Below are 27551 nucleotides of genomic sequence, written 5' to 3'. Positions count from 1 at the left end.
ACACTACAGTCCTCTGTGGCCTTGGCTTATACACACTACAGTCCTCTGTGGCCTTGGCTTATACACATTACAGTCCTCTGTGGCCTTGGCTTATACACACTACAGTCCTCTGTGGCCTTGGCTTATACACACTACAGTCCTCTGTGGCCTTGGCTTATACACACTACAGTCCTCTGTGGCCTTGGCTTATACACACTACAGTCCTCTGTGGCCTTGGCTTATACACATTACAGTCCTCTGTGGCCTTGGCTTATACACACTACAGTCCTCTGTGGCCTTGGCTTATACACATTACAGTCCTCTGTGGCCTTGGTTTATACACATTACAGTCCTCTGTGGCCTTGGCTTATACACACTACAGTCCTCTGTGGCCTTGGCTTATACCTCTGTGGCCTTGGCTTATACACACACTACAGTCCTCTGTGGCCTTGGCTTATACACACACTACAGTCCTCTGTGGCCTTGGCTTATACACACACTACAGTCCTCTGTGGCCTTGGCTTATACACACATTACAGTCCTCTGTGGCCTTGGCTTATACACACTACAGTCCTCTGTGGCCTTGGCTTATACACACTACAGTCCTCTGTGGCCTTGGCTTATACACATTACAGTCCTCTGTGGCCTTGGCTTATACACATTACAGTCCTCTGTGGCCTTGGCTTATACACACTACAGTCCTCTGTGGCCTTGGCTTATACACATTACAGTCCTCTGTGGCCTTGGTTTATACACATTACAGTCCTCTGTGGCCTTGGCTTATACACACTACAGTCCTCTGTGGCCTTGGCTTATACCTCTGTGGCCTTGGCTTATACACACACTACAGTCCTCTGTGGCCTTGGCTTATACACACACTACAGTCCTCTGTGGCCTTGGCTTATACACACACTACAGTCCTCTGTGGCCTTGGCTTATACACACACTACAGTCCTCTGTGGCCTTGGCTTATACACACTACAGTCCTCTGTGGCCTTGGCTTATACACATTAAAGTCCTCTGTGGCCTTGGCTTATACACACTACAGTCCTCTGTGGCCTTGGCTTATACACACTACAGTCCTCTGTGGCCTTGGCTTATACACATTACAGTCCTCTGTGGCCTTGGCTTATACACATTACCGTCCTCTGTGGCCTTGGCTTATACACATTACCGTCCTCTGTGGCCTTGGCTTATAGAAGAAGCAGCCTGAATTCACCACCACAACACCCATTTGAGACAAAAGACTAAACCAGGAACTAGGGAATAGAAAGCCTTTAGATTTAAACAAGAGTCTGGGAATTACTGGTGACTGCGTTCTATTGGAATGAGTCATCAGTTTGTTCTCGTACATTTAGGGTAGAGTTTCATCCAGAGTTAATGTAATAACATATGCCATTTAGCACACTCTTTTATCCAAAGCGACTTTCAGTCATGCGTGCATACAATTTACATATGGGTGGTCCCGGCAATTGAACCCATTTCCCTGGAATTACAGGCACCATGCTCTACCATCTGAGCTACAAAGGGCCAGATCTGTTCCACAAAGACACACAACCCTCGAGCCAGGAGGACTGTGTCCCCTGAGCTATGTGCACTGCACAGTGTCTTGTAAGGATAATGGAAACAAAGTCTCAGATTCCGATGTGGCGTGTCGGCACATGCAGATAGAGCAGAGAGACAGAAAAGCCTACACAAAGGATTGAAGTAGAAACATACTGATTATGTGAGTGAGAGAGCAAAAATAATGTTTTATTTAACCTTATTTAACTAGGCAAGTCAGTTAAGAACAAATTCTAATTTACAATGAAGGCCTACCCCGGCCAAACCCTAACCAGGATGACGCTGGGTCAATTGTGCGCCGCCCTATGGGACATCCAATCACGGCTAGTTGTGATACAGCCTGGAATCAAACCAGGGTCTGTAGTGACGACTCTAGCACTGAGATGCAGTGCTTTAGACCGCTGTGCCACTCGGGAACCCAAAAGCAAATATACTTTATTTAAAAAGGGGCAATCTGCAGTTCCTACATACATTTTTGGACTTAAATTAATTATATATACCCATTGATCCTCATGAGCTTAGTTCAACTGTTGCAGCCCATCAGAACCCAAAATATAAGCTTGTTTTACTCCAATGTTTGTGTACAAAGTATATGTAAACAAACACTATACAGGCTCAAAACATGAATAAAACTATAATTTTGATATCATGGCTGATCCGCCCTTACACCCGTAACTCGAACTATGAATTTGAGAGCGGTTAAATTTTTCCACCCCCATCCCTCAGATTTGTTACGGTTTCAACTGCGGACTGCCGCTTTAAATACAAGGCGACCTTTTATAGGAACGTACATGACTGACATAAACAAAATAATATCACTCCCATTTGTGATCACAATAGGCTTTCACGTAGCATAGGAGCATTTTAACTAGTGTAACTTGTCTTCAGTCGAGCCGACTCGCCAGCGAGAAGTCGATAAACACTCCACTGCTGTTTGTCAATCAGTTTAAATGTGGCCCGTGGTCGACGTAAAATACATAGACATTTATGAGTTCAATAACTTTACAGTGGCCTCGCAGTTAGTTTTACTTACCGCCTCCAATACCCAGCAGTCTGCAAATGTCTCTTGTGAACTTCATCAGTTCGACCATCCAGCATTATCAACTCGAATAGAAAATATACAAAACACTGAAAGTATAACACTTTAAAACTGGATAAAAGAGCTAGTATTGGCAGCGGTTACCCCACAGTTTAACCGCCGGGTGAATCGATCTTCGTTGTTCGTTCAACTGCCTTTATCTGCGCCGTTTCCTGAAATCGATCGAGCTACATCTGACTCTCGTAAATGATCAAGCTATCCGACCGACAGAATAAATGCGCCACTACACTAAGCTTTACGAGCGCTCTCTCGTCCAAATCCGAGTTCCACCTGATACCGTGTTCCTAAGTGTAGTTGCGCATACATTGCTTGTATCGTTTGACCGAGGTAGGTCTACACGAGACTAGCTTGACCGCAACGTTTCCTGCATGTGGCCATGTGTCTGCCTGCCACGGCCACTCTCTTGGCAAAGCAATAATGAAACTCAGATATCATCTGAAGAGGAATAGATGAAAGCTGAAACTTAAAATTAACCGCGAACTGTGATGTGGATTTCATTAAAACTGTCAGGGGAGCTTTGAAATGAAACATGTTTTGAAATGCTTGTTTCAGGATATTGAAACTACAGTTCGTACTTAGCTAAAGGACATTTGGTGAAAAAAACTGAACGCTAGGATATACTGTAGTATTATACGAATTTATTCTAGTACATTGACATGATCTGTGTCCGGTAAACAACCCGGGTAAAGTTACAGCCTGAAGTCCATAGTCAGACCAGTAAAGTATCCTTTGAACCACTAGGTGGCGATAGTTCGCTGTCATAGAGAAAGAACGAGCCAGGGAAGAAGTAGGTAGACTGAGGGAGTGAGAGAGAGAGAGAGAGAGAGAGAGCAATACAGAGAGATGATGGATGTAAAACCCATAGGAAAAAAGCATTGATTCTAGAATGAAGGAATGACCATCAGCATTCTTGCTGTGACATAATTACCATGAGCTGCTATAGAGCTTTAATTGGACAAAACCCTCTATTGTCATTTTCCTGGTGTGGAGAGGATTTTCTATGGGGCTAGAGACTCTGGTGTGGAGAGGATTTTCTATGGGGCTAGAGACCCTGGTGTGGAGAGGATTTTCTATGGGGCTAGAGACCCTGGTGTGGAGAGGATTTTCTATGGGGCTAGAGACCCTGGTGTGGAGAGGATTTTCTATGGGGCTAGAGACCGTGGTGTGGAGAGGATTTTCTATGGGGCTAGAGACCCTGGTGTGGAGAGGATTTTCTATGGGGCTAGAGACCCTGGGGTGGAGAGGATTTTCTATGGGGCTAGAGACCCTGGGGTGGAGAGGATTTTCTATGGGGCTAGAGACCCTGGGGTGGAGAGGGTTTCTATGGGGCTAGAGACCCTGGTGTGGAGAGGATTTTCTATGGGGCTAGAGAACCTGGTGTTTTACTGGTGATAATGTGTTTACATAGCTAGAGACCCTGGTGTTTTACTGGTGATAATGTGTTTACATAGCTAGAGACCCTGGTGTTTTACTGGTGATAATGTGTTTACATAGCTAGAGACCCTGGTGTTTTACTGGTGATAATGTGTTTACATAGCTAGAGACCCTGGTGTTTTACTGGTGATAATGTGTTTACATAGCTAGAGACCCTGGTGTTTTACTGGTGATAATGTGTTTACATAGCTAGAGACCCTGGTGTTTTACTGGTGATAATGTGTTTACATAGCTAGAGACTCTGGTGTTTTACTGATGATAATGTGTTTACATAGCTAGAGACCCTGGTGTTTTACTGGTGATAATGTGTTTACATAGCTAGAGACCCTGGTGTTTTACTGGTGATAATGTGTTTACATAGCTAGAGACCCTGGTGTTTTACTGGTGATAATGTGTTTACATAGCTAGAGACCCTGGTGTTTTACTGGTGATAATGTGTTTACATAGCTAGAGATGACACAAAGAACTTGGGAGGATGCAGTGACATCTGAATATTTAAAATTCTATGGACAAAACAAGCAGACTCAAGTGTGTGTGTGTGTGTGTGTGTGTGTGTGTGTGTGTGTGTGTGTGTGTGTGTGTGTGTGTGTGTGTGTGTGTGTGTGTGTGTGTGTGTGTGTGTGTGTGTGTGTGTGTGTGTGTGCAGCATGTGTGTGTGTTCCCCAGTGGTGGGCGGTGCCACACATCACAAGGCTTCCACAGTCAGGCTGAAAAAGGCTTTGGGGGTAACAGAACACTGCGCCGTTTAAAGGACAATACACTTAACACACACAGTGTTGAATGTCACAGTGTACACACAAGTCAAGGTGTCCTTGATAGTACCTTGCGGCAGGGGAAAGCAGACAACCAAATTATTATTATGTACTGGACCCCCAACCATCTGCTCCGAAAAAAATCGTCCCGCCTCTGAATCTAGTTGCCCATCCCTGATCTAAACAGTGATTGGTTTGCTTTGTAGGTCAGAGTTCATACAACCATTTATTTACTTAAATTGGGCCCTGTTTCCCAGACACCAAGTCCAGGACTAAAAAGTTATTTGAATTTAAAATCTCTAATGAGAATGCTTTTTAGTCCTGGACTAGGCTTAATCCACATCTTCAATGTGGATCTATTCGGTTTCCTCTAGCTGTCAATAGCATTTCTGGAAAATGTATGGGGATGATTTATGCCATGAAATGTAATACAATCTTGGTTTGTTGCCTACAGGTTTTTTTGTGACATTCTTATGACATTGTAGCATGTCTGTTTAAGCATAGGAGATGTCATGTTGACATGGCGTCATACCAGACAGATGATGAGATAGAGAGAGAGAGACAGAGAGAAGAGAGAGAGAGAGAGTCTGGCTAGGTTTCAACAGGAGGTGATGTAACACTATGCCCTTTGTCTGAAAAGGAAATGTACAGAATGCAGAAAATAGTAAAAATAAAGAAAACTCCGGAATGAGTAGGTGTGTCCAAACTTTTGACTAGTACTATATATATATATATATATATATATATATATATATATATATATATATATATATATATATATATATATATATATAAGAGAGAGAGAGGAGACAGAGAGGAAAGAGAGAGACAGAGAGAAAGAGACAGAGAGAGAGACAGAAGAGAGACAGAGAGAAGAGAGAGACAGAGAGAGAGAGAGAGAGAGAGAGAGACAGACAGACAGACAGACAGACAGACAGACAGACAGACAGACAGACAGACAGACAGACAGACAGACAGACAGACAGACAGAGACAGAGAGACAGAGAGACAGAGAGACAGAGAGACAGAGAGAAAAGAGTCTGGCTAGGTTTCAACAGGAGGTGATGTAACACTATGTCCTTTGTCTGAAAAGGAAATGTACAGAATGTAGTTTGGCAGTACAACCCTACAGTTGATACAATGGAGCGCATACAGGTAACTGCCAAAATAAAGGAAACACCAACATAAAGTGTCTTAATAGGGTGCTGGGGCCACCACGAGCCAGAACAGCTTTCATGTGCCTTGGCATGGATTCTACAAGTCTCTGGAACTCTATACTGGAGGGATGCGACACCATTCTTTCACAATAAATTCCATCATTTGGTGTTTTTTTGACGGGGGTGGAAAACGCTGTCTCATGCCCTGCCCAGCATTTTTTATACATGACCCTAAGCATGATGGGATGTTAATTGCTTAATTAACTCAGAAACCACACCTGTGTGGAAGCACCTGCTTTCAACATATACTGAACAAAAATATTAAAGCAACATGCAAACATTTCAATGATTTTACTGAGTTACAGTTCATATAACTGGATTTTACATGACTGGACAGGGGCTCAGCCATGGCTGGGCCTGGGAAGGCATAGCCCCACCCACTGGGGAGCCAGGCCCAGCCAATCAGAATGAGTGTTTCCCCACAAAAGTGCTTTATTACAGACAGACTCCTAAGTTTCATCATATGTCCGGGTGGATGGTCTCAGACGATACCGCTGGTGAAGATGCTGGATGTGTAGGTTGGGCTGGCGTGGACATCCCTGCAGTCAGCATGCAAATTGCACGCTCCCTCAAAACTTGAAACATATGTGGCATTGTGTTTTGTGACAAAACGGCATATTTTAGAGTGGCCTTTTATTATCCCCAGCACAAGGTGCACCTGAGTAATTATAACGCTGTTTAATCAGCTTCTTGATATGCCACACCTGTCAGGTAGATAGATTATCTTGGCAAAAAGAGAAACACTCCCTGACAGGGATGTAAACCAATTTCTGCACAACATTTGAAAGAAATAAGCTTCCTCTCAAATGTATTTTATTTCAGCTCATGAAACATGGGACCAACACTTTACATTTTGCGTTTATATTTGAGCTCAGTGTACTTTGTATCCCTCATTTACTCAAGTTTTCCTTTATTTTGGCAGTTACTGTGGACAGTGGCACAGTTCATGATAAAGTTAGCTAAGCTAAATCCTCTCAGTTTCTATCTATATGCCTGTGTATACAATCAATGAATTCAAATCTCAGGTGATTCATTGGAGAATAACTTGTCATTTGTTTTTACTGTTGAGGTAGTCTGGTGTTCAATGTCTTTTTTGCCAAATGACAGCAGTGACAAGGATGTTACCCAAAAAAAGACCAGTACCCAGGCTACCATTCAGGACCACTATGAAAATAAGTGTTTTCATTGGACCTATATAATGCTTTCACGTGTTATCCTTCAGTAAACAAATGCACATCTTGTTGGATGCATTATTTTTACCCCAAATAAAATATCATTCAATTTCATTGAAATTAGTGCTGGATATCCTGGATAAAAGGAACTAATCTCGTGTGAAGAGAAATGATGCTGATATGATTATATTAGTAACATTGCCCAGCTATATTTATTATATATACACTGAGTATACAAAACATTAAGAACACCTGCTCTTTCCATGACATAGATAGACTGACCAGGTGGTCCTTTATTGATGTCACTTGTTAAATCCACTTTAATCATTGTAGATGAAGGGGAGTCGACAGGTTAATGAATGATTTTTAAGCCTTGAGACAATTGAGACATTCATTGTGTGTGTGTGTCATTCAGAGGGTGAATGGGCAAGAAAAGTGCTTTTGAACAGGTTATGGTAGTAGGTGCCACGCGCACTGGTTTGTGTCAAGAACTGCAACGCTGCTGGGTTTTTCACACTCAACAGTCTCCTGTGTGTATCAAGAATGGTCCACCACCAGAAGGACATCCAGTGAACTTGACACAACTGTGGGAGGCATTTGAAGCATCCCTGTGGAACACTTTCGACACCTTGTAGAGTCAGCCCATGCCCCGACGAACTGAGGCTGTTCTAAAGGCGCAACTCAATATTAGGAAGGTGTTCTATATTGTTTGGTATACTCAGTGTATAAGAAAATATGTAAATATCCTACAGAACAAAACTACATCCGTGTCTGTGATGAATGGGTTAATTCATGCTGTTGACTTGCGCTACAGCATGGCAGCAGTTGGAAACATGGCTCCTTAGCATGTTGTTTGTTACTTGGCATTTATGTTATTAAATGTGGCAACACATTGAAAAGAACCTACGGATTAAGCATATTATATTGTTAGGGTTTGACCAACTATTTGTGTGCATGTCCTATATAATATAACAATCTGTTTGCATAACCTATATAATATAACACAGATGCTATAATAATAAGTTTATTAACTATAAGATAATTGAATAATGCTATATGTTAGAGGAAGTGGCTCATGTGATGGTGGGTCTTGTGGACAGAATGCTGATGCTGTAAAAACAGGGTTTTGCAAGAGCTTTTCTGTAGAATAATAGCAATAACAGGATATGGGTGAAAGGTATATGCAGGGGGGTGTTAAGGGTTTTAGAGAACTGTGCGTTGTGCAGTCACAAGATGAGACATCCTCCAGAGACAATAGCTACGCCAGGAAGCAGGAGTGCGTCTAGAGGTTGGGACCAACCTGCACGCCAACGATAGGCTGGAATAAGTCTAAACCATATTCTAGTCTCTACTCTGACAGGCCCAGCAAGGAGTGGGAACTACGTCTCTCAAGAAATATTTAAAGAAGAACTTGTGATGACATTTCAGTTCTCTGTCTGCCCTGCGTGGTGTTACAAGGAGCCCGTATATACGAACCACATATTTACCATTCAAGTGTTTGCATTAATTAAAGTAGAAAGAAATCAGAAGTTACTATGTGCTGACTATTTTGTTCTGATACCAGATTCGAATTGACGCGACCTTACAATATTTAACCAACAAGGCCCGAGGGGGTGTGGTATATGGCCAATATACCATGGCTAAAGGCTGTTCTTATGTACAACGCATCGCGGAGTGCTAAAACACAGCCCTTAGCTGTGGTATATTGGCCATATATCGCAAACCCCCGAGGTGCCGTATTGCTATTATAAACTGGTTACCAACTTATTTAGAGTAGTAAAAATACATGTTTTGTCATACCCCTGGTATACGGTCTGATTTACCACAGCCAATTAGCATTCAGGGATCGAACCACCCAGTTTATAATTAGCTATAACCAAGGCCATTACAGTGACCAATGTATTAATTTTAGTAAAAAATGTGGTACAAACTATACTTTCTTTTAACTCGGCAACATTGTTACATTGTGTCAACAATTTGTTACTGTTAATTAAATTTCACTTCCGATCTGCTGTCAGACTAGGCATACACGCATTCCACTAGCCAGTCGCTGGTTTCTTAATACTGACGGACACACAATCTAAACCAATCAAAGACTGCAATCCCAACGCTCCCGACCAATCAGAGGCGTTTTAATGGGAGAAGGCGGGAGTAAACTGTAAGAGGGTTCTTGAGAAGGAACGCAGCGGGCCGGTTGATGCTGTTGTTCTAGCTAAGGACACAATTTGATATTTATTTATCTTTCACCCCGTGATCTATTCGGTGTAACGATGGGCTCTTTCGCGCTGCCGATGATCTGTTTCACCACGTTATGGGCGCTCGTTGGTATCGTAGCACCCTTTTTCGTGCCCAAAGGACCAAACCGAGGGTAGGTGTCCTACCTACCGTAATCCATGCAAATGCATAAAAGAAGCGAAAAATTGTGTATAATGGTAATCTGGTAAATATTTATATTTGATTATTATATGAAATCCTTTTTTTAAGGCAAATATGTTGCATTGTAAGGATATGTTCCTATATCTCGGATTGTAATGAATGAACGGGATGGAAACAGTAGGCCCTGGACAGAAGCCTGCCTATACGCATCGATCCACTCTCTCTCATCCCTGCTGTGGGCCCGCTCGCAATGCAGTTGTCAGAGTAGTAGCTACTGTATATCAAAGATGTCGTTCATATTAAGCAGGTTATAGTGTGTGTGTGTGTGTGCGCGCGTGTGCGTACGTGCAAGCGAGCAAGCTTGCGTGTTTGTGATGATAGCTGATATGGTTTGTGTCAATGTGTGTTGACTCTTTCTATTCACAGGGTTGTCATCACTAGTTTGATCTTGACAGCTGTTTGTTGCTGGTTATTGTGAGTATGGATGTCCTGTCAGTTTCTCTACTCTATATTCGCTCTAAGTCTACTTACTGTATAAGTTAATGTCAGATTCTCTAGTCTATGTTCGCTCCAAGTCTACTTACTGTATAAGTTAATATCAGGTTCTCTACTCTATGTTCGCTCTAAGTCTACTTACTGTATAAGTTAATGTCAGGTTCTCTAGTTGCTGTAAAACTTAATGCCAGGTTCTCTACTGTGTGTGTGTGTGTGTGTGTGTGTGTGTGTGTGTGTGTGTGTGTGTGTGTGTGTGTGTGTGTGTGCAGCTGGCTGATAGCGATCCTAGCCCAGGCCAACCCTCTGTTTGGACCTCAGCTGAAGAACGAGACTATCTGGTACCTCCGCTACTTCTGGGAGTAACACCAGGTCAGTCCTACTGTCTCATTATAACACCTGACATAGCACTGTATAATAGCTTTCAAGAATAAGCATTAATGTGTCAGGGCAGCGAACCCCGGCACACACAGCCTAGGATACCAGAGATGGCATGGGTTGGAATCTGACCCACTGTCATTCTGACTCGCAGTCTCTCCTACCTTTCCTGTCTTCTCTTCACTGGCCTAGCTCAATAAAACACATAAAACCCCAGAAAAATATTTGTAAAAATAATAATCATGAATAAACTAGGTATATAGAGTTTATAATGGCTCCTCTCTCTCTCTTTCTCTCTCCAGGGTTGGGTTCTCTTTGATGCTCCGTTGATCACATATCTTCATTCCTTTCATCCATCCTGGACTGGATTCCTGAACCCGTCTATTCCCTCCTCTTTACATCTCCGGCTACATTCCTCCATCCCTCCATCCCAATGTCTTTCTTACGTCACTGCAATGTTGTCAGAATATTTTTGCATCGCCATCTGAACCTGCAGCAGTCAAGTCAGATGGGAGAGAATCTGCACTGTCCAATTTACAGTAGCTATTACAGTGAAAAAATGCCATGCTATTGTTTGAGGAGAGTGCACAGTTATGAACTTGAAAAGTTATTAATAAACCAATTAGGCACATTTGGGCAGTCTTGATACAAAATGTTGAACAGGAACGCAATGGTTCATTGGATCAGTCTAAAAATGTGCACATACACTGCTGCCATCTAGTGGCCAATATCTAAATTGTGCCTGGGCTGGAATAATACATTTTGGCCTTTCTCGTGCATTTCAAAGATGATGGTAAAGAAAATACAAAAAAACGCATTGTTTTTTTCTTTGTATTATCTTTTACCAGATCTAATGTGTTATATTCTCCTACATTCATTTCACATTTCCACAAACTTCAAAGTGTTTCCTTTCAAATGGTATCAAGAATATACATATCCTTGCATCAGGTCCTGAGCTACAGGCAGATAGATTTGGGTATGTCATTTTAGGCGAAAATTGAAAAAAAGGGTCCGATCCTTAAGAGGATTTATTAAACAATCATGTTCTGTTGGGATCAAATCTGTGACAATATAGATAAGTGATGTATAATAATCCTTAGACAGAAAAGTATATGACACTATATATGTAAGGATTATATGAAACGTATATCTAGGTCATCATGCTGCTGATGGTCCAACGTGTTGTAGAATGCATGCACAATTCTATTTATTGGATAGCAGGTATGAAAGTAATATGAAATATCAAATGATATAATATAATTGTATACGTTACATATAATCCTTACATGTGAGAAATGTTCTATTTTTGAGCAAAACAATGTATTTGTTTTGATAATGCACTGGAAGGCATAGCTCACGCTGATAAACTCGATATTACCAGGTAGCACATAGATGTCACTTGTGTCTCTAGCTCCAGTTAAAACGTGTAATCTTGGAGGTTTACTTGACCTGTTGTTGTTATTGTTTACATTTCCTGTACATGTTGTTGTTATTATTATTATTATCATCATAAGAAAGTCTTAATTGAAGTTTAGTATTTATTTTTACTGAGGTCCTGGCTGTTACATAAGTTGACTGTTATGTTATGTGGAGTCAGTGTCTGTATTATGTTACTTTGAGGATTATTGTTGAGTCATTCTGTGTGTAAATACTAGTACATTACCAGGAGTGGTTGGCTGGCCGACGGCCATGAGAAACTACACTCGAGAGCCCCACTCCATTTTAAGCGGCTTTTAAAATCTCAACCACAGGACAACTCCTTACTCTATCCTCTCTCCTTTCCCATCATCGCTCTCCAGGATCGTTATGGTCCTCCTAGGGTTGCAAAATTCCAGTAACTTTCCCCAAATTCCCTGGTCAGAAATCCTGGTTGGAGGATACCCAGGTTTCCTACGCATTCCCTTCTAATTCCAAGAATATCCCTACTGGGATTTCTGGAAACCTGGGAATTTGGGGAAATTTCCTAGAATTCTTCAACCCTAGGTCCTCCTAGTTACCATGGTGATCATGATCACAATATCAGCCAGTGTTTGTCGTCGACCACAATACAACTAGTCTTGCTGCAGGGACAGGGTTGGAGGAGTCAATTCCAATTCAACAATTAACTCCCATCAATTCAGGAATTGAATGGAAATTGCCCTATAAAATGAACTGAAAAAAATCATAATTCTAAATCGGAACATTTCCATTCGTAAATAAACTTCAGTTGAACTTGAATTGACCCCAAACCCTGCAAGTGCTTGCTATCAACCTCTGCTCCTTCTTGTGTAAACGATGTGTGATGCTTTCTGTAGGAAGGCACCCCAGCTCCAGCCAGCCACAACAACCTTCCCTGCCCTCCCTCCACCCCCACCCAGAGAGAAGCCATCTTAGCCATCATGCCAGTCTTGTTGGTGCCATCATGCCAACTCCTTGTCATTCACTGTCATACTAAACATGTTTGGCTTGACAATCACACCAATGTAGTTGGCAAGATTGCACAAACACATCTGGGACGAGGCTAGGGCCTCCTATCTCTGAGACAGCTTGTTCCTCAGCTCAGCCAAAAAGTCAAGAAAGATACATCAATATACAGCTACTTTTGAGAAAGACCAAATGATGTTGTGTTTTCCTTTAAGCCTTGTTGATAGTTGTGGTGGCGGTTTACAGAGGGATCAAAAGTGATAGATCAAGGCTACGTCCCAAATGGCAACCTATTGCCTATTCTCTACAGCGCACTCCTTTTAATCAGTGCCCATTGGGCTCTGGTCAAAAGTAGTGCACTATGTAGGGAATAGGGGGTAATTTAGGACACCCCCTGAAGTAGACATGATTCAGCCCAGGGCTGACATGAATAGATCCGTTTACATGAGAGAAAGCTGTTCTATGTATTCCAGCTATGTAGATATGTGGAAGCCTAGGTCCATTATTACGAACACTAGGTTACAACGTGCACAACAGCTTGTCCATTGTGGTCACCATGGAAACATTGAGCGTATAGATGTGTGTGTTTTTGACACTGGAAAAAGACTTGTCTGACTCAGGCCTTGTGTAAGTGTGATCTAATGTGTAGGTGTATACAGTGACATTGTCCATGTGAATCCTTTAGTAAAAACCCTATTTCAATGTCTGCTACACTGTGCCCTGTCTCCTTCTGAATCCTCCTCAGCCTGCACCTGATACTTGTCTCTATCGTACACACACACACACACACCTGATATTATGAGCACTGTTCTTTACCATTCATTTACACAGTTAGAATGGCGTTTAAAGGGACGTTTACAGTTAAAATGGACGTTTGTACAGTTAAAGTTGACATTTACACAGTTAGAATGGCGTTTAAAGGGACGTTTACAGTTAAAATGGACGTTTGTACAGTTAAAGTTGACATTTACACAGTTAGAATGGAGTTTAAATGTATGTTTAGACAGTTAAAATGGGCGTTAAGGCTATAGCTAAAGGAAACCTCTAGCCTTACGGCTATAGAGAGGGGAAAAACTATTGAGCCATTTGTGCAACCAGCGGATTAGGGATTACAGGGTTACATAAAATCACAGACATCATTCATCACCTAGGATCAGACAGTTGTGACTACCCAACATTTTGGGCCTGCTGCTGTGAAGGTGACGGAAAATCGCTGTATCCCAAATGGCACCCTACAGATAATGATGACTGAAGAAGATACAGGACTATATGTGATGAACTGTAGACAGTGGAGGAAAGCTTTTACTTTGAAATTCTTATTTGGCCTTCAACAATCTCAAACACACAAACACACACGCACACAGACACTTTCAATAGTCTAAACCTCTTTGTCTCATTTTTAACAATGATCCACCTGGGCTATGACTATTGTTTTCAACAGAATGAAATGGCCTTGGTGTCCCATAGTTACCATGTTCCACAGTTCTGGCCAGAGATAGAATCAGAACACAGACCTACACACTCTAGAATATCTATGGTTCTGACAGGCTTGTTCAGTGATTGGATTAAAATGTCTGTGATCTTTCTCTCCATTGCATTAGGAATGTGTTATATGCTGTGGCCTATATCTACTGCCGCCTGGGAGAGGACATACTGTACGTATAGCACACACAGGCGCGCATCAACGTGCACACTCTCGCTCACTGTGTCGCTCACATACACACAAGTACACACCCTCTCTCTCTCTCACACACACAAACCAATGCACACTCGCTGTCTGTCTCGCTCTCTCACTCACACAGCACTAAACTGTTCTATAATTAATGAAAAATAACGCGAACATACAGTACTCTCACACACACATACACACACACTAAGCTGTTGTATTATTCATGGTAATGTAAATTGACGTTCTGCACACAGGCAACTGGCTACCTACTTTTATGTAACATTAAGATTTTAAATAGAAAAGGAACATATTACTGTCTGTAGGCCTAGGCTCCTTATCATTGTGATATTGGTCTGCATGTAGCAGAGTGGGCTAGCTAGGCTAGACACTTTTTCCATGGCATTTTAATAGGAATCTGACCTATATTCTCGGATTTAATGTAATTATCTGCCTATAGAGCGGCGCGGCAGGAAGCAGGCTAGAGCCCCTGGTACAGTAAGTAGTCGTGCGGTTCACCGGGTTCAGGCCCTCATTCTTCACCGTGTCCTAAAGATGGTTCACATGAACCCGCCCCAGCTCTGACGTTACGCCAGCCATATCCGTTTTCACTAGGCGGGTTCGTTTTGCATGGTCCGTTGACCCGGGTGAATGAAGACGTCACTTAAGGACCAAGAGAGTGGTCTAAAATAAGCAAAATCCTGCAAACCGGGGCACCGGGCCTTGCAAAACGAACTCGACCACTAGAATTGAGCGCTGCCATGAACTCGTATGCCCTCGTGCACCGAGAGCCTGTGTTTACCCGTTGACACAGTTTCCATTTTGCATCAGGAGTTTTCCTCAGTTGCTCTGCGAGCCGAGCGAGCGTGTGTCGGTCCTTTCGCTTTTAAGAGGAGGCCATGTCAAATGTAACCGAGTGTGTATTCCATCCTACCATTAACATGTATGCACAATAACAAAACATATAACATCCTCGGAACAATGTTCACGCCTCCACTCCAAAATGCGGATGAGAAACTAAAGTGTTATCATTCCGCCGAAACATTGAAAGTAGACTAGGCTACCAGTTTGCTCTTTTTTAATTGTGAGTCATACGGGCGACACCATGTGATGCGTAAGGGGGTTAGACAGCTCCGTGGAGATGTGTAAGTTATTTACGAGCTTCTATAAAATAGAATTAGGTTTATCTGGGCATGATGGGGGCAATAATTCAAAATGTATTCATTGTGTCTGGTCTCATTTCGAAATATGTTCTGTTTTGGATCAGACATTATCCTGTACAGCCTTGATGTCCCCGTTTGATCAACTATGGACTAGCTCGACACCAGCTGTTTAAAACTAACTTCCTTTATGTGAGGATAAATTATGTGTTTGCTGTATTATGACTTTCGCCGTGTTATCACACTTGTATGTGCGTAATAATCTTTGGAGTGGTTAAGGCAGACATTTTAGACTGGTGTGGGTTGGTAACCTTGTAGCCTACTTGTCTGGAGAGGATTCTTTCAAGGGGACATGGACGAAACCTAATAAGGTATAGCTATGTAGCTAGTCACCTCACATAAGCTTTGTAATTTACTGAAGTTGGTAGTTATCCCCTCTTGGACTTACCTCGTATTTCGGCTAAGTATTTGCGCTGTTATTTTGTTAAATTATTTTTAGTAGAACCGATACAAAGTATATTTAGGGAGGAGGGTTCAACTGCATCTTGAGAGCGGTGCCTGCTTTTCGATCTCCTGAAAACCCTTTCAACTTTGGCCGTAGGCTATTGTCACTGTCTGTTACTGTACACATTCGAGTCGGTTAGGCTACTGTCACTGTCGGTCACATTCGAGTCGGTTAGGCTACTGTAGCCTACACAGTCAGGTGTAGCAAATTACAAAAGGGGAAACGAGGTAACTTCTTTTATATCGAAATATTTTACTCGCAACATATTCGTTTTTTTTTAGGTCAGGGCTATAAAGAATGTAGACTGTAATGTAGGCTCCATTGTGGCGTGCGAAGCCACTCCACACGCTTTCGTGCCGTATTAAAAATTAATAATGGACATCCGGCGTTGCATGGTGCCAGCTGCGCCCCAAATATATTTTTTGGGGTGGTGTGCGGTGCGCGAGAATTTTGGGATTATCATTGTCTGTCAAATCGAGTTTTATCCTATTCGCCCGGTATTTTAGAGATGGTATTACAATTTTAAACAAATTAGAACATTCTTGGCGATGTGAGATGCCTTGCTTGAGCGCAGCCATCGGGTTTTGAGGGTCGTGTGTTCTCCCTCGCTCGGTCTCATGCCATGCGGGACCCTGCTGTCTGCCATAGCACCCTCCTCTCTCTCTAGACGGTTCTTTATCTTTGTTGTTGTGCAGTGATCATCCAGTGGTGCAGTCAGACCAGACCACTGTGAGACCAAGACGCTGCCCCAAGTTCACATGTTGTGGGTTGTTATGATGGGGTTTATCGTTAGGGTGAGGTGATGAGGAAACTGATTCGGATGGGCACGCAAACAAGCGCGGATGAGAACGAAATAGGTTAGTTTGTTTCTCTTTCATTCAGGAGTAAATAAATAAGGGAAGAGAAAGAGGGGACGAAAGCTGGGCATCAGTTAGTCCTAAAATACACCACCGTTTCATCAAAAGTCTTCCAGTAATATTCGTTAAGATGGGAAAAGAACATTATAAATTAAATTATTTCCCCAGACGAATAGACGTCGGACCCAATTTGGAAAATTGGCTTTCCAGACAGTCTCACTGATCGGGCTGGCCTCCGGTCTCCTCTCGTGGCAGTGCAGGCTACTCGGTGCACGCGAGTCGATCGGTTCCACGCTGACATCACGAGCTGTCTGGACTGCTCGTCTCTCTCTGTCCCGACAAGCAGGTGCACTTTTTTGACACTTTTATTAAATGCGTAAATGTCTAACCTACTTATTATTCACACTTTTTGTTTAGTCTATATAACGTGTTATGCAACCTAAGAGTGGCATGTAAACAGTATTGTGTTATTAGTAGGACTACTAATGGTAGGCTATATAGAGCTTTTGTCTGAAGTGTATAGGCTATGTGTGTGGTCCAATTATTGTAGGCCTCTAGCGTATAGGCTATGTGGCTTGTTCCAATATGTCACACTGCCTTTTGACCTATATTATTCTCCAGGCCTCCGAGACATTAAATATGTGTAAAGTCACACCAAGGTCGTATATGTTGTTGCTCTAGTGATATGGTGTAGCCTATATTCTGTTCCGGGTCGGCCAAGGTCGGGTGTAGACTAGTCCACCATTCACCAACCACACGGATCGGGTATTTCCTGAGCGGAGACCGGACTCCGGTCTGGAGCCACGCACACAATAAGATATGTTGTTTACTTTGGGGAATTGTCTCATATACAGGTATATACAGGTATATATACAGGTATATAGACTATATATTAATAAAGGGGATGGCTGGGAACCTTGATAATAACTTATCAACTAATAATCAAGTCCTTAATTAGGTGAATTAGGTGAGCTAGTTCAGGGCTACAACAACATTGTAAAACGTCTGGGGTTCCAGAAGATTGGTTTGAAAACCACTGCCCTAAGCTGTCTATTATTTTGTAGCATATAGACTGCTGGTCTTGTCCTACTGGGTTTGCGTCCCACATGGCATCCTATTCCCTATGTAGTGCACATCTTTTGACCAGGGCCAATAATCTTTTAATAGTTTCAAGGAGATGGGAACCTTGATAATAACCTCACCTGATCTCTATACAGTGTGATTTATTTGTAGTAGCCTACTGGGGTATCTTATTCAATATGGTCTCGAAGCCTAAACTGATCCTAAATCAGCACTCCTACTCTGAGACGCTTTATGAATACAGGCCCTGGTGTTGTCCTCATTTGTGACCCACCACCTGGATTCGGTCTTATGTAGCAACATTTGAAATGTGTTTTTTTTACACTGGATACAAGTAGAGACTCAGAGTTAGAAGATGATATATCATACACTGCAGTTGAGGAACAATGGAAGTTGATAAACTTCTAACCCCACTTTTGAGAAAATGGCTCTTGAATGTTTTAGTACACCTACTGGAGAGGTCTTCTTTGTCTACACCCATTCAGCATTGTTCACACCCTCTTAAGGCTTAGCCCCACCCATCTCTTTAATGATTCACATGTGAGGCCATGTGCTAAACAGAGTGAGTAGTGTAGTAAACAACCACATATTTCAAGACTAAAAGTGGTAAAAGTAGTAGCCTACAATAAGGGAAAAACTCCAGGTAAAAATACACTTTATCTAGTCCTATATCCTAATCAGACTTTAGTGCAGGTCATGTTCTTCACATTACCTTCTCTGGTAAACACACTCTATATCAAATCTAAGTTGCACAGGATACAAAATGTGTAAATGGTACATGAAATGGTTACTTGCGTATTTGCATAGTAGCAATATCAAAAACAGTAAGTGGCCAGATAAAAAATATTTTATAATTATTACCCTGTCACACATGTCTAAATTGATGAGTCATGTGAAAGAAACGCTATAACCACCCCCCAGCCACATCTAGCTAAGTGGATGAGTCACTATTATCTACCCATGTACACATGTCCATGAAATACAATAGATGGCCGTAATCACCCCCAGACACACCTGGCTAACTTTTGTTTAGACATGTAGCTAGCTAGCTAAACAATGAACCAGTATAATCCCAACTCATACTACTACCACCAATACAAACTGATTGTCATAGCTGTAGTATGAATCTGCAGGTAGCTAAAGCTAACCAACTAGGTTCAATGTTAGCTAGCTAGCTAACATTAGGCTATAACTAGCAATGAAAATGGATTTCTGATTCTAATAATATTACTACACAAATCATACATGTAACGTTAGCTAGCGAGCCAGCAAGCTAACGTTCGCTAGCTAGCCAATAGTACGCTTTAACTTGCAATGAAAATTACTTTCTGATTAAATTAGAAATGTATAATATCTGAAAATGTAGCTAGACTCTTACCCATATACATGGATGAATGCTTTACGGCAGACTGGAACCTTTTAACACCGTTTTGTTTGTAGCTACATCTTGTTTTGCCAGCATTGTGTCAAGTCACTCGGTTCACACTGACCGTGGCATGTGCAGAAAGTATCCCATCGCAACGTTTTCCAACTGATCTGTCGATAGCGCCTGCTAAATTCAGTGCATCAATTTTGTTGAGAAAAGTAGCAAAACTTTTCTAGTTCTCGATAGGTAACGTTATATCTTTCAAAAAAGCTGCAGTACAAAGGATTATCAACACATACTGAGCAGCTCACGTTATAGACAGAAGTATGTTACATGGCAGACCAATCCAAACTCATCTCCCGGCATGTCCAGCCCATTCATTATCTCAGCCAATCATGGCTAGCGGGAAGGTTCCTGACTTTTTCCGTGGGTAAACCAACTAGGCTCATCATTTAACAATTTTACTCGTATTTACCAATGGAATACACGTTTGTTATTAAGGCACATGAAATGTTCCAGAAGGCATTTCTGCCAAAAATGCATTTTGATCAAAATTTTAAAAAAGACCTTCAAAAACCTCTCCTGTGAAGTAGTGTCATGCGACATACGGCTAGCTTTCTGAAACGGGTCACATTTGACTGGGTCATTAGAGTGTCCTTCTGGTCATTTCATGTACTGCTGTTGTTTTATGGATATAGGTTTAAGTAGCCTCTGTAGAGACTGATCTATTGTCAGTTATTAGTTCCCTCTTCATGTTGAAGGTTAGGGTCTTGGGGGAAGGTAAACTGATCCTATATCTGTCGCTAAGGGGCATTGTCTACCCGGAGCCTTGTTTCAGGAATAGGATAAATTGACCCAATGACACTGATCTAAGGTCAGAGTTAAGTTTCCCATCTCTCATCGACCCTCATTAGGGCTCTGGGGTGAAGTTTTCCCCAAGGTACCGATCTAGGATCAGCTTCCCCTCCCCCAATCCTTACTTTAACCATTAGGGGGTTACACCTGATCCTAGGTGTGTCCCTAAGGAGAAACATCTACCTGGTTTGGGTTTTTAGTTAGAAGCTGAACTGATCCTAGAGCTGTCCCTATCGGAGCCTCCGGGTGCGTCCCAAATGGCACCCTATTCCCTATGGGCCCTGGTCGAATGTATAGGTAATAGGGTGCTATTTAAGACATAGTCCCAGTGTCCAGGCTGGAATGTCTCAGTAAGGCTGTGCTTATGACCTGGTTGGCTGGCACCAGTGGCCTTTGGACTCGGTCTAAGTTATATCAACACTCAATAAATGATTGATAGATTGTTGTTTTTATATTCAGACTACTATGGTAGGCTGTAGGCGGTTATGCACTGCAGCGTAGGCATTCAATTGGACATTTTAGTCATTTAGTGTGAGCTCATATCCAGAGCTGTTTACAGTTCGGATTAGGATTAGTATTAGGCAGGAACCACACTACACTTTTTTTATATCTAGGGCAGTGGTTCTCCAACCTCTCCCCGGGGAACCTCAGACGTTTCACCCTTCTGTTGTAGCCCTGAACTAGCTCCCCTGATTCACCTAGTCGACGGTCTGATGATTAGTTGATGAGTTGAATCAGGTATGCTAGCTCTGAAATAGATCAAATACTTGGAAGGTGCTTGGGGGTTCCTGAGGAGATCTTTTGAGATCCACTAATCTATGTTACTGTATAACATTAGTAGGCTACAGTACAAGCAGTTAGTTACCCCGTGAAGCCTAGTAGGCAGCTAGACAAAATACATGCATTGTTTTAATATCCAGGCTACTATAGCAATGGCACCCTATTCCCTATATAGTGCACTACTTTTGACCAGGGTCCATATATGGAGAGATTTCAGTGCCAACAGAAGTTTAATTTGAATTCCATCATTTAGAATTTCTATCAGTTAATTGCATTTGAATAGAATATTTTTGAATTCACGAATTGAACACATACCTGTGGGCTTTAGCTAAGTGGGATAACACAGTCTTGTGACATGCAGTAGACCCGGTTCGCACCCAGTCAGTCACAAGAATAGGAAGTGGAAAAGCTATCCTTAGAAGAACCATGACAAGGCTATTCAATGATATTGTTATGGGGCCCACACGCCCTGCTAACGTATCCTGCACGGCCTGTGATCACCACAGAAGGGAACAGAAGACGCGTACATGTTCCAGGGAGTCTTAGCTTTCAGGAATGGGGTCATAATAGCTTATAGCCCAAACCGTTCAAACTCTAGAGTGAAATTCATAGGAAGAACATGCGTTCAACATGCCACATTGGCTTCAGAAAACAGCCAGAAACCCCTCTGTCTGTACCACTACCTCTGTTTACCACAGAGAGCGTTTGATTCTATCTGTTCTCCTCTACCTTTCCTGGCTGGCAAAGTACTGGGATGATGTCTCTGTTTTTGAATCTGAATTTAGAGAACTGAATTTGAAAACGGAATCTGAATGTGAATTTAGAGAACTGAATTTGAAAACGGAATCTGAATGTGTCTAAGAAGTTGAATGGGTAATACTGAATTTATAGTTCGTAGACTTGATACACAGACAACCAATGCAATATCTACCATATTGAAACTGAATATATACATATTGCATTTGAATATTCAAATACATAGAAATATCATTTTTAAATTGAATGCAATATTCATACATTCCAGTTTCAAATCATTAAATACGAGTTAAATGTATTAATTCAATGATTCAATTTGTGCATTACAAATGAAATAATTTCGAATTCAACTACAATATCTAAATGCAAATTCAAATGTGTTGAATTCAAATACAGTTTCTTTTGGCACTGAAATCGCTCCGTAGAAATAGGGCACTAAATAGGGAATCGGGTGTATTTGGGATGCACATAACAGTAGGCAGCATAGGTACAGTGACAGCAGGCTAAATGGAGACCCCACATGAAACACAGCAGCATAGGTAGAGTGACACATCGTGTCAATAGTACAGGGGTCACGGGGAGGTGAAACGAGTTTGGTGACTCTGGATTGGCTAATGGCTACATAACGTATATGATCAGAATCTTCCACAGCTATAGCCTGTCTTAGTTTCTACACACACGCAGCACACACACACACACACACACACACACACACACTTTGTTTCCTCATTCCTGTTTGCCTTAGGTCAGCTCAGCAGTGTAGCATGATGTTGTTGTTGTTCCTTAAGAACAGTTCTAAGGTCAGTGGTGACCTGTGTTGATGTCAGGGTGGACTGATCCTTGATCTGTTCTTATCGCTGCTATATCTCTAACACCTTGGATTATCGTGTGTGTGTGTGTGTGTGTGTGTGTGTGTGTGTGTGTGTGTGTGTGTGTGTGTGTGTGTGTGTGTGTGTGTGTGTGTGTGTGTGTGTGTGTGTGTGTTAGTGGTCGACCGATTATGATTTTTCAACGCCGATACCGATTATTGGAGGGCCAAAAAAAACCTATGCCGATTAATCGGCCGATTTAATTTGGGGAAAAAATACACATTTTTTGGGGGTGATAATGACAATTACAACAATACTGAATGAACACTTATTTTAACTTAATATAATACATCAATAAAATCAATTTAGCCTCAAATAAATAATGAAACATGTTCAATTTGGTTTAAATAATGCAAAAACAAAGTGTTGGAGAAGAAAGTAAAAGTGCAATATGTGCCATGTAAAAAAGCTAACATTTAAGTTCCTTGCTCAGAACATGAGAACATATGAAAGCTGGTGGTTCCTTTTAACATGAGTCTTCAATATTCCCAGGTAAGAAGTTTTAGGTTGTAGTTATTATAGGAATTATAGGACTATTTCTCTCTATACGATTTGTATTTCATATACCTTTGACTATTGGATGTTCTTATAGACACTTTAGTATTGCCAGTGTAACAGTATAGCTTCCGTCCCTCTCCTCGCTCCTACCTGGGCTCGAACCAGGAACACATCGACAACAGCCACCCTCGAAGCAGCGTTACCCATGCAGAGCAAGGGGAACAACTACTCCAAGTCTCAGAGCGAGTGACGTTTGAAACGCTATTAGCGCGCACCCCGCTAACTAGCTAGCCATTTCACATTGGTTACACCAGCCTAATCTTGGGAGTTGATAGGCTTGAAGTCATAAACAGCACAATGCTTGAAGCATTGCGAAGAGCTGCTGGCAAACGCACGAAAGTGCTGTTTGAATGAATGCTTACGAGCCTGCTGGTGCCTACCACCACTCAGTCAGACTGCTCTATCAAATCATAGACTTAATTATAACATAATAACACAGAAATACGAGCCTTTGGTCATTAAAATGGTCGAATCCGGAAACTATCATTTCAAAAACAAAACGTTTATTCTTTCAGTGAAATACGGAACCGTTCCGTATTTTATCTAACGGATGGCATCCCTAAGTCTAAATATTGCTGTTACTTTGTACAACCTTCAATGTTATGTCATAATTCATTACGGCCTTTGTTAGGAATAAATGGACTTCACACAGTTCGCAATAAGCCAGGTGGCCCAAACTGCTGCATATACCCTGACAGCTTGCACAGAACGCAAGAGAAGTGACACAATTTCCCTAGTTATAAGAAATTCATGTTAGCAGGCAATATTAACTAAATATGCAGGTTTAAAAATATATACTTGTGTATTGATTTTAAAGAAAGGCATTGATGTTTATGGTTAGGCACATTGGTGCAACGACAGTGCTTTTTTCACAAATGCGCTTGTTAAATCATCACCCATTTGTTAATGTAGGCTGTGATTCAATGAGAAATTAACAGGCACCGCATCGATTATATGCAATGCAGGACACGCTAGATAAACTAGTAATATCATCAACCATGTGTAGTTAACTAGTGATTATGTGAAGATTGATTGTTTTTTATAAGATAAGTTTAATGCTAGCTAGCAACTTACCTTGGCTCCTTGCTGCACTCGCGTAACAGGTGGTCAGCCTGCCACGCATTTTCCTCGTGGAATGCAATGTAATCGGCCATAATCGGTGTCCAAAAATGCAGATTAGCGATTGTTATGAAAACTTGAAATCGGCCCTAATTAATCGGTCTACCTCTAGTGGGTGTGTGTGTGTCAGGGTTTCCATTAGTAAAATGTGGTGCCGGGCTTTTGACCGGCAGCATTTTAATTTACCGGACATTTGAGAAATGTACATTGGGTGCGTAACCTGATTAGGGCGTCCACCCACGGTGCTCAGAATGACAGAAATCACATTCAGATTATGGTAATTCATATTAACAGAACATGCAAGTCGAAGATGCAACAATGTGTCATACTTATTACTGAATTCTGATGCACACTTTGAAGATGTTAGAATAACTGTCCACATTTACTTTCCCTCAACCAACAAGACGAGTCACAAACAACAACATCACTAGCCTGTCAATCTACTATCCCCCATAGTAGAAACCTATTCTATTGGTCAGCTTGTGGAGAAAGAAATAGTCTAAACCAAACAGCCTCTGGGACAGTTATGGGAAGATGGATCCCAAATTCATTCAACCAGTAGGACCAGGCTATGTTAAAATAAAACTTAAAAAAGCAATGAGGCTGATGCAACAGATCAGAACGTTTAGCTTGTTGATAAAGGGCAATATGGAAGTCTTTATAAAATAACTGCCTCTGCTTTTGTATGGTGGGATTTTGACTAGGCTACTTTGAAGCAAGGTAAGACATGCCTCATAATATGAAGTAAAGCTTTCAGGTTTCAAACAATTAAGTATATGTTTTCAAAATGCATGTTACCTCCAACTCATTGCAAAGTGGTGGGTGACATGCTAAAGCCTGCCTACTGTTTCCTATGCACTGGAATGGTGAATGGGAAATGTGCTTTAATTACCAGTTGAGAAAAACAAATAGTAGCTCTTTTTAATTGTGGTCATCAAAACTGTTTTTAACACACAATTGTATTTAGAATAGTTGCGCAATGATTGGGCTTATAAAAGCATGTGTCACTCCAGCAGCAACACGCTGTTTGAGGAGCTGTAGCAGCAGCTCTCGTGCTGTCTGACAGATTTTCTGCTCAAGCTAGGTTCTGTATCTGTTTGCTGTGCGTGTGTGATAAAAAGCGCCAATTTAATTCCACTAAATTATGCAAATTAACCTATAGACCGATAAGCATGACCTGTCAAATGTACTTCCATCAACTGGTATTTTCCATTAATGATTTGGCCAAAAAACATTATTTTGCAATAGGATCTTTTTTTTTCGCCCCAAAAATTGGTCGGCGGCAATTTAAATTTATCGGGTTTTCAGTTTTTTATTGTCCAAAAGCCAGCTATTACCGGCTAACGGAAACCCTGGTGCGTATGTCTATACATTCCATTCTATACATTCCTTCTATACGTTCCATTCTTTTGTTTTATACATTCCATGTTATCTGTTGTTAGTGGAGCACTGTGGGACAGCCTTATGGGTGGATCCCTATAAATCTTATCTACATCAGGAATGCTGTATAAAACTTTATGGGTCACCTATGATCACATAGCCACACTCTAGGCGTGGATCTCAATAGTCATAAAATATCTAAAATGCCTCCCTCTCCTCTATACCAGGGCCATATATTAACATGTATATACCAGTCAGAAGTTTGGACACACCTACTCATTCTAGGGTTTTTCTATATTTGTACTATTTTCTACATTGTAGAATAATAGTGACGACATCAAAACTATGAAATAACACACATGGAATCATGTTGTAACCAAAAAAGTGTTAAACAAATCAAAATATATTTTATATTTGAGATTCTTCAAGTAGCCACCCTTTGCCTTGATGACAGCTTTGCACACTCTTGGCATTCTCTCAACCAGCTACATGAGGTAGTAACCTGGAATGCATTTCAATTAACGGGTGTGCCTTGTTAAAAGTTCATTTGTAAAAGGTTTTTTCTTCTTAATGCGTTTGAGCCAATCAGTTGTGTTGTGACAAGGTAAGGGGGGTATACAGAAGATAGCTCTATTTAGGTAAAGTCCTTAAGCAAAGATAAATTATTGATTGACCTTCATGTCTTGAAATAATGATGGACTGCAGTTTCTCTTTGCTTATTTGAGCTGTTCTTGCTATAATATGGACTTGGTATTTTACTAAATAGGGCTATCTTCTGTATATATAGTTTTGATGTATTTACTATTATTCTACAATGTGGAAAATAGTAAAAATAAAGAAAAACCTATAAATGAGTAGGTGTGTCCAAACTTTTGACTGGGACTGTATATATGGCTGTGCTCTTTACATTGCATCGTATCTGTCTATATTTGGAGTGCTGTGTGAGCGTTGAAAGGAGTCACCTAAGGACATAAGCTCTATGGGTGGGTCTCAATAGTCTTCACCCTGTCTCCTCTCCTTCTTCTGGTCTGATCTGAAAACACAGCATTTGTCCAAGTGAAGTAAATCACTTTGTAATATGTGTAAAATCCAATCAGGTGTCTGCAAGATTCTAAAATGGATTAAATATAACAAATTCCTCTTCAATCTACACACAATACCCCATAATGACAAAGCAAAAAACTTTTTTTAATCATTTTTCACAAATGTATTAAAAAAAAGAAAAACAGAAATACCTTATTTAAGTAAGTGTTCAGACCCTTTGCTATCATACTCGAAATTGAGCTCAGGTGCATCCTGTTTCCGGTAATCATTTTTGAGATGTTTCTACAACTTGATTGGAGTCCACCTGTGGTAAATTCAATTGCTTGGACATGATTTGTAAAGGCACACACCTGTCTATATAAGGTCCCATAGTTGACAGTGCATGTCAGAGGAAAAACCAAGCCATGAGGTCAAAGGAATTATCCATAGAGCTCAGAGACAAGAATGTGTCGAGGAGCAGATCTGGGGAAGGGTACCAAAGCATTTCTGCAGCATTGAAGGTCCCCAAGAACACAGTGGCCTCCATCATTCTTAAATGGAAGAAGTTTGGAACCACTAAGACTCTTCCTAGAGCTGGCCACCCGGCCAAACTGAGCAATCGGGGGAGAAGGGCCTTGGTCAGGGAGGTGACCAAGAACCCGATGGTCACTCTGACAGAGTTCCTCTGTGGAGATGCGAGAACCTTCCAGAA

At 41.5% G+C, this 27551-nt stretch overlaps 3 protein-coding genes across 8 annotated transcripts in view; 2 read left to right on the top strand and 1 right to left on the bottom strand.

Annotated features, from left to right (window-relative positions):
- The window catches only part of LOC106564362 (stress-induced-phosphoprotein 1), a 32090-nt gene extending 29208 nt beyond the window's left edge, over positions 1-2882 (bottom strand). The window contains exon 1 of the mRNA XM_045690935.1: positions 2576-2882. Within this exon, the coding sequence (XP_045546891.1) occupies positions 2576-2633 (58 nt within the window). The 5' untranslated portion in view covers positions 2634-2882. The remainder of the gene's footprint in view (positions 1-2575) is intronic.
- A 6506-nt stretch (positions 2883-9388) lies between these two features.
- atpv0e2 (ATPase H+ transporting V0 subunit e2) lies at positions 9389-11455 on the top strand. Its single transcript, NM_001146601.2, is given in 4 exon segments — positions 9389-9584; positions 10019-10066; positions 10357-10456; positions 10765-11455. Coding segments are annotated over 3 exon segments (240 nt in total). The 5' UTR covers positions 9389-9486; the 3' UTR covers positions 10451-10456; positions 10765-11455.
- Positions 11456-15527: 4072 nt separating this feature from the next.
- LOC106591223 (CREB3 regulatory factor) overlaps positions 15528-27551 on the top strand; it is a 34611-nt gene continuing 22587 nt past the window's right edge. Inside the window, exons 1-2 of one of the 6 annotated variants that reach the window (XM_045690933.1) lie at positions 16497-17053; positions 17222-17399. The gene's annotated coding sequence lies outside the window, so the exon portion shown is untranslated. Of the gene's footprint in view, positions 15677-15788; positions 16063-16273; positions 16424-16496; positions 17054-17117; positions 17400-27551 lie in introns of those variants that run through there. The other 5 variants (XM_045690929.1, XM_045690928.1, XM_045690932.1 and 2 more) reach the window with 5 other exon arrangements.

The sequence above is a fragment of the Salmo salar genome, chromosome ssa12 (genome assembly GCF_905237065.1).
Source record: "Salmo salar chromosome ssa12, Ssal_v3.1, whole genome shotgun sequence".
Classification (NCBI taxonomy): domain Eukaryota; kingdom Metazoa; phylum Chordata; class Actinopteri; order Salmoniformes; family Salmonidae; genus Salmo; species Salmo salar.
Note: the sequence above shows the minus strand (reverse complement) of the source record. Positions and strands in the feature narration are given on the sequence as shown.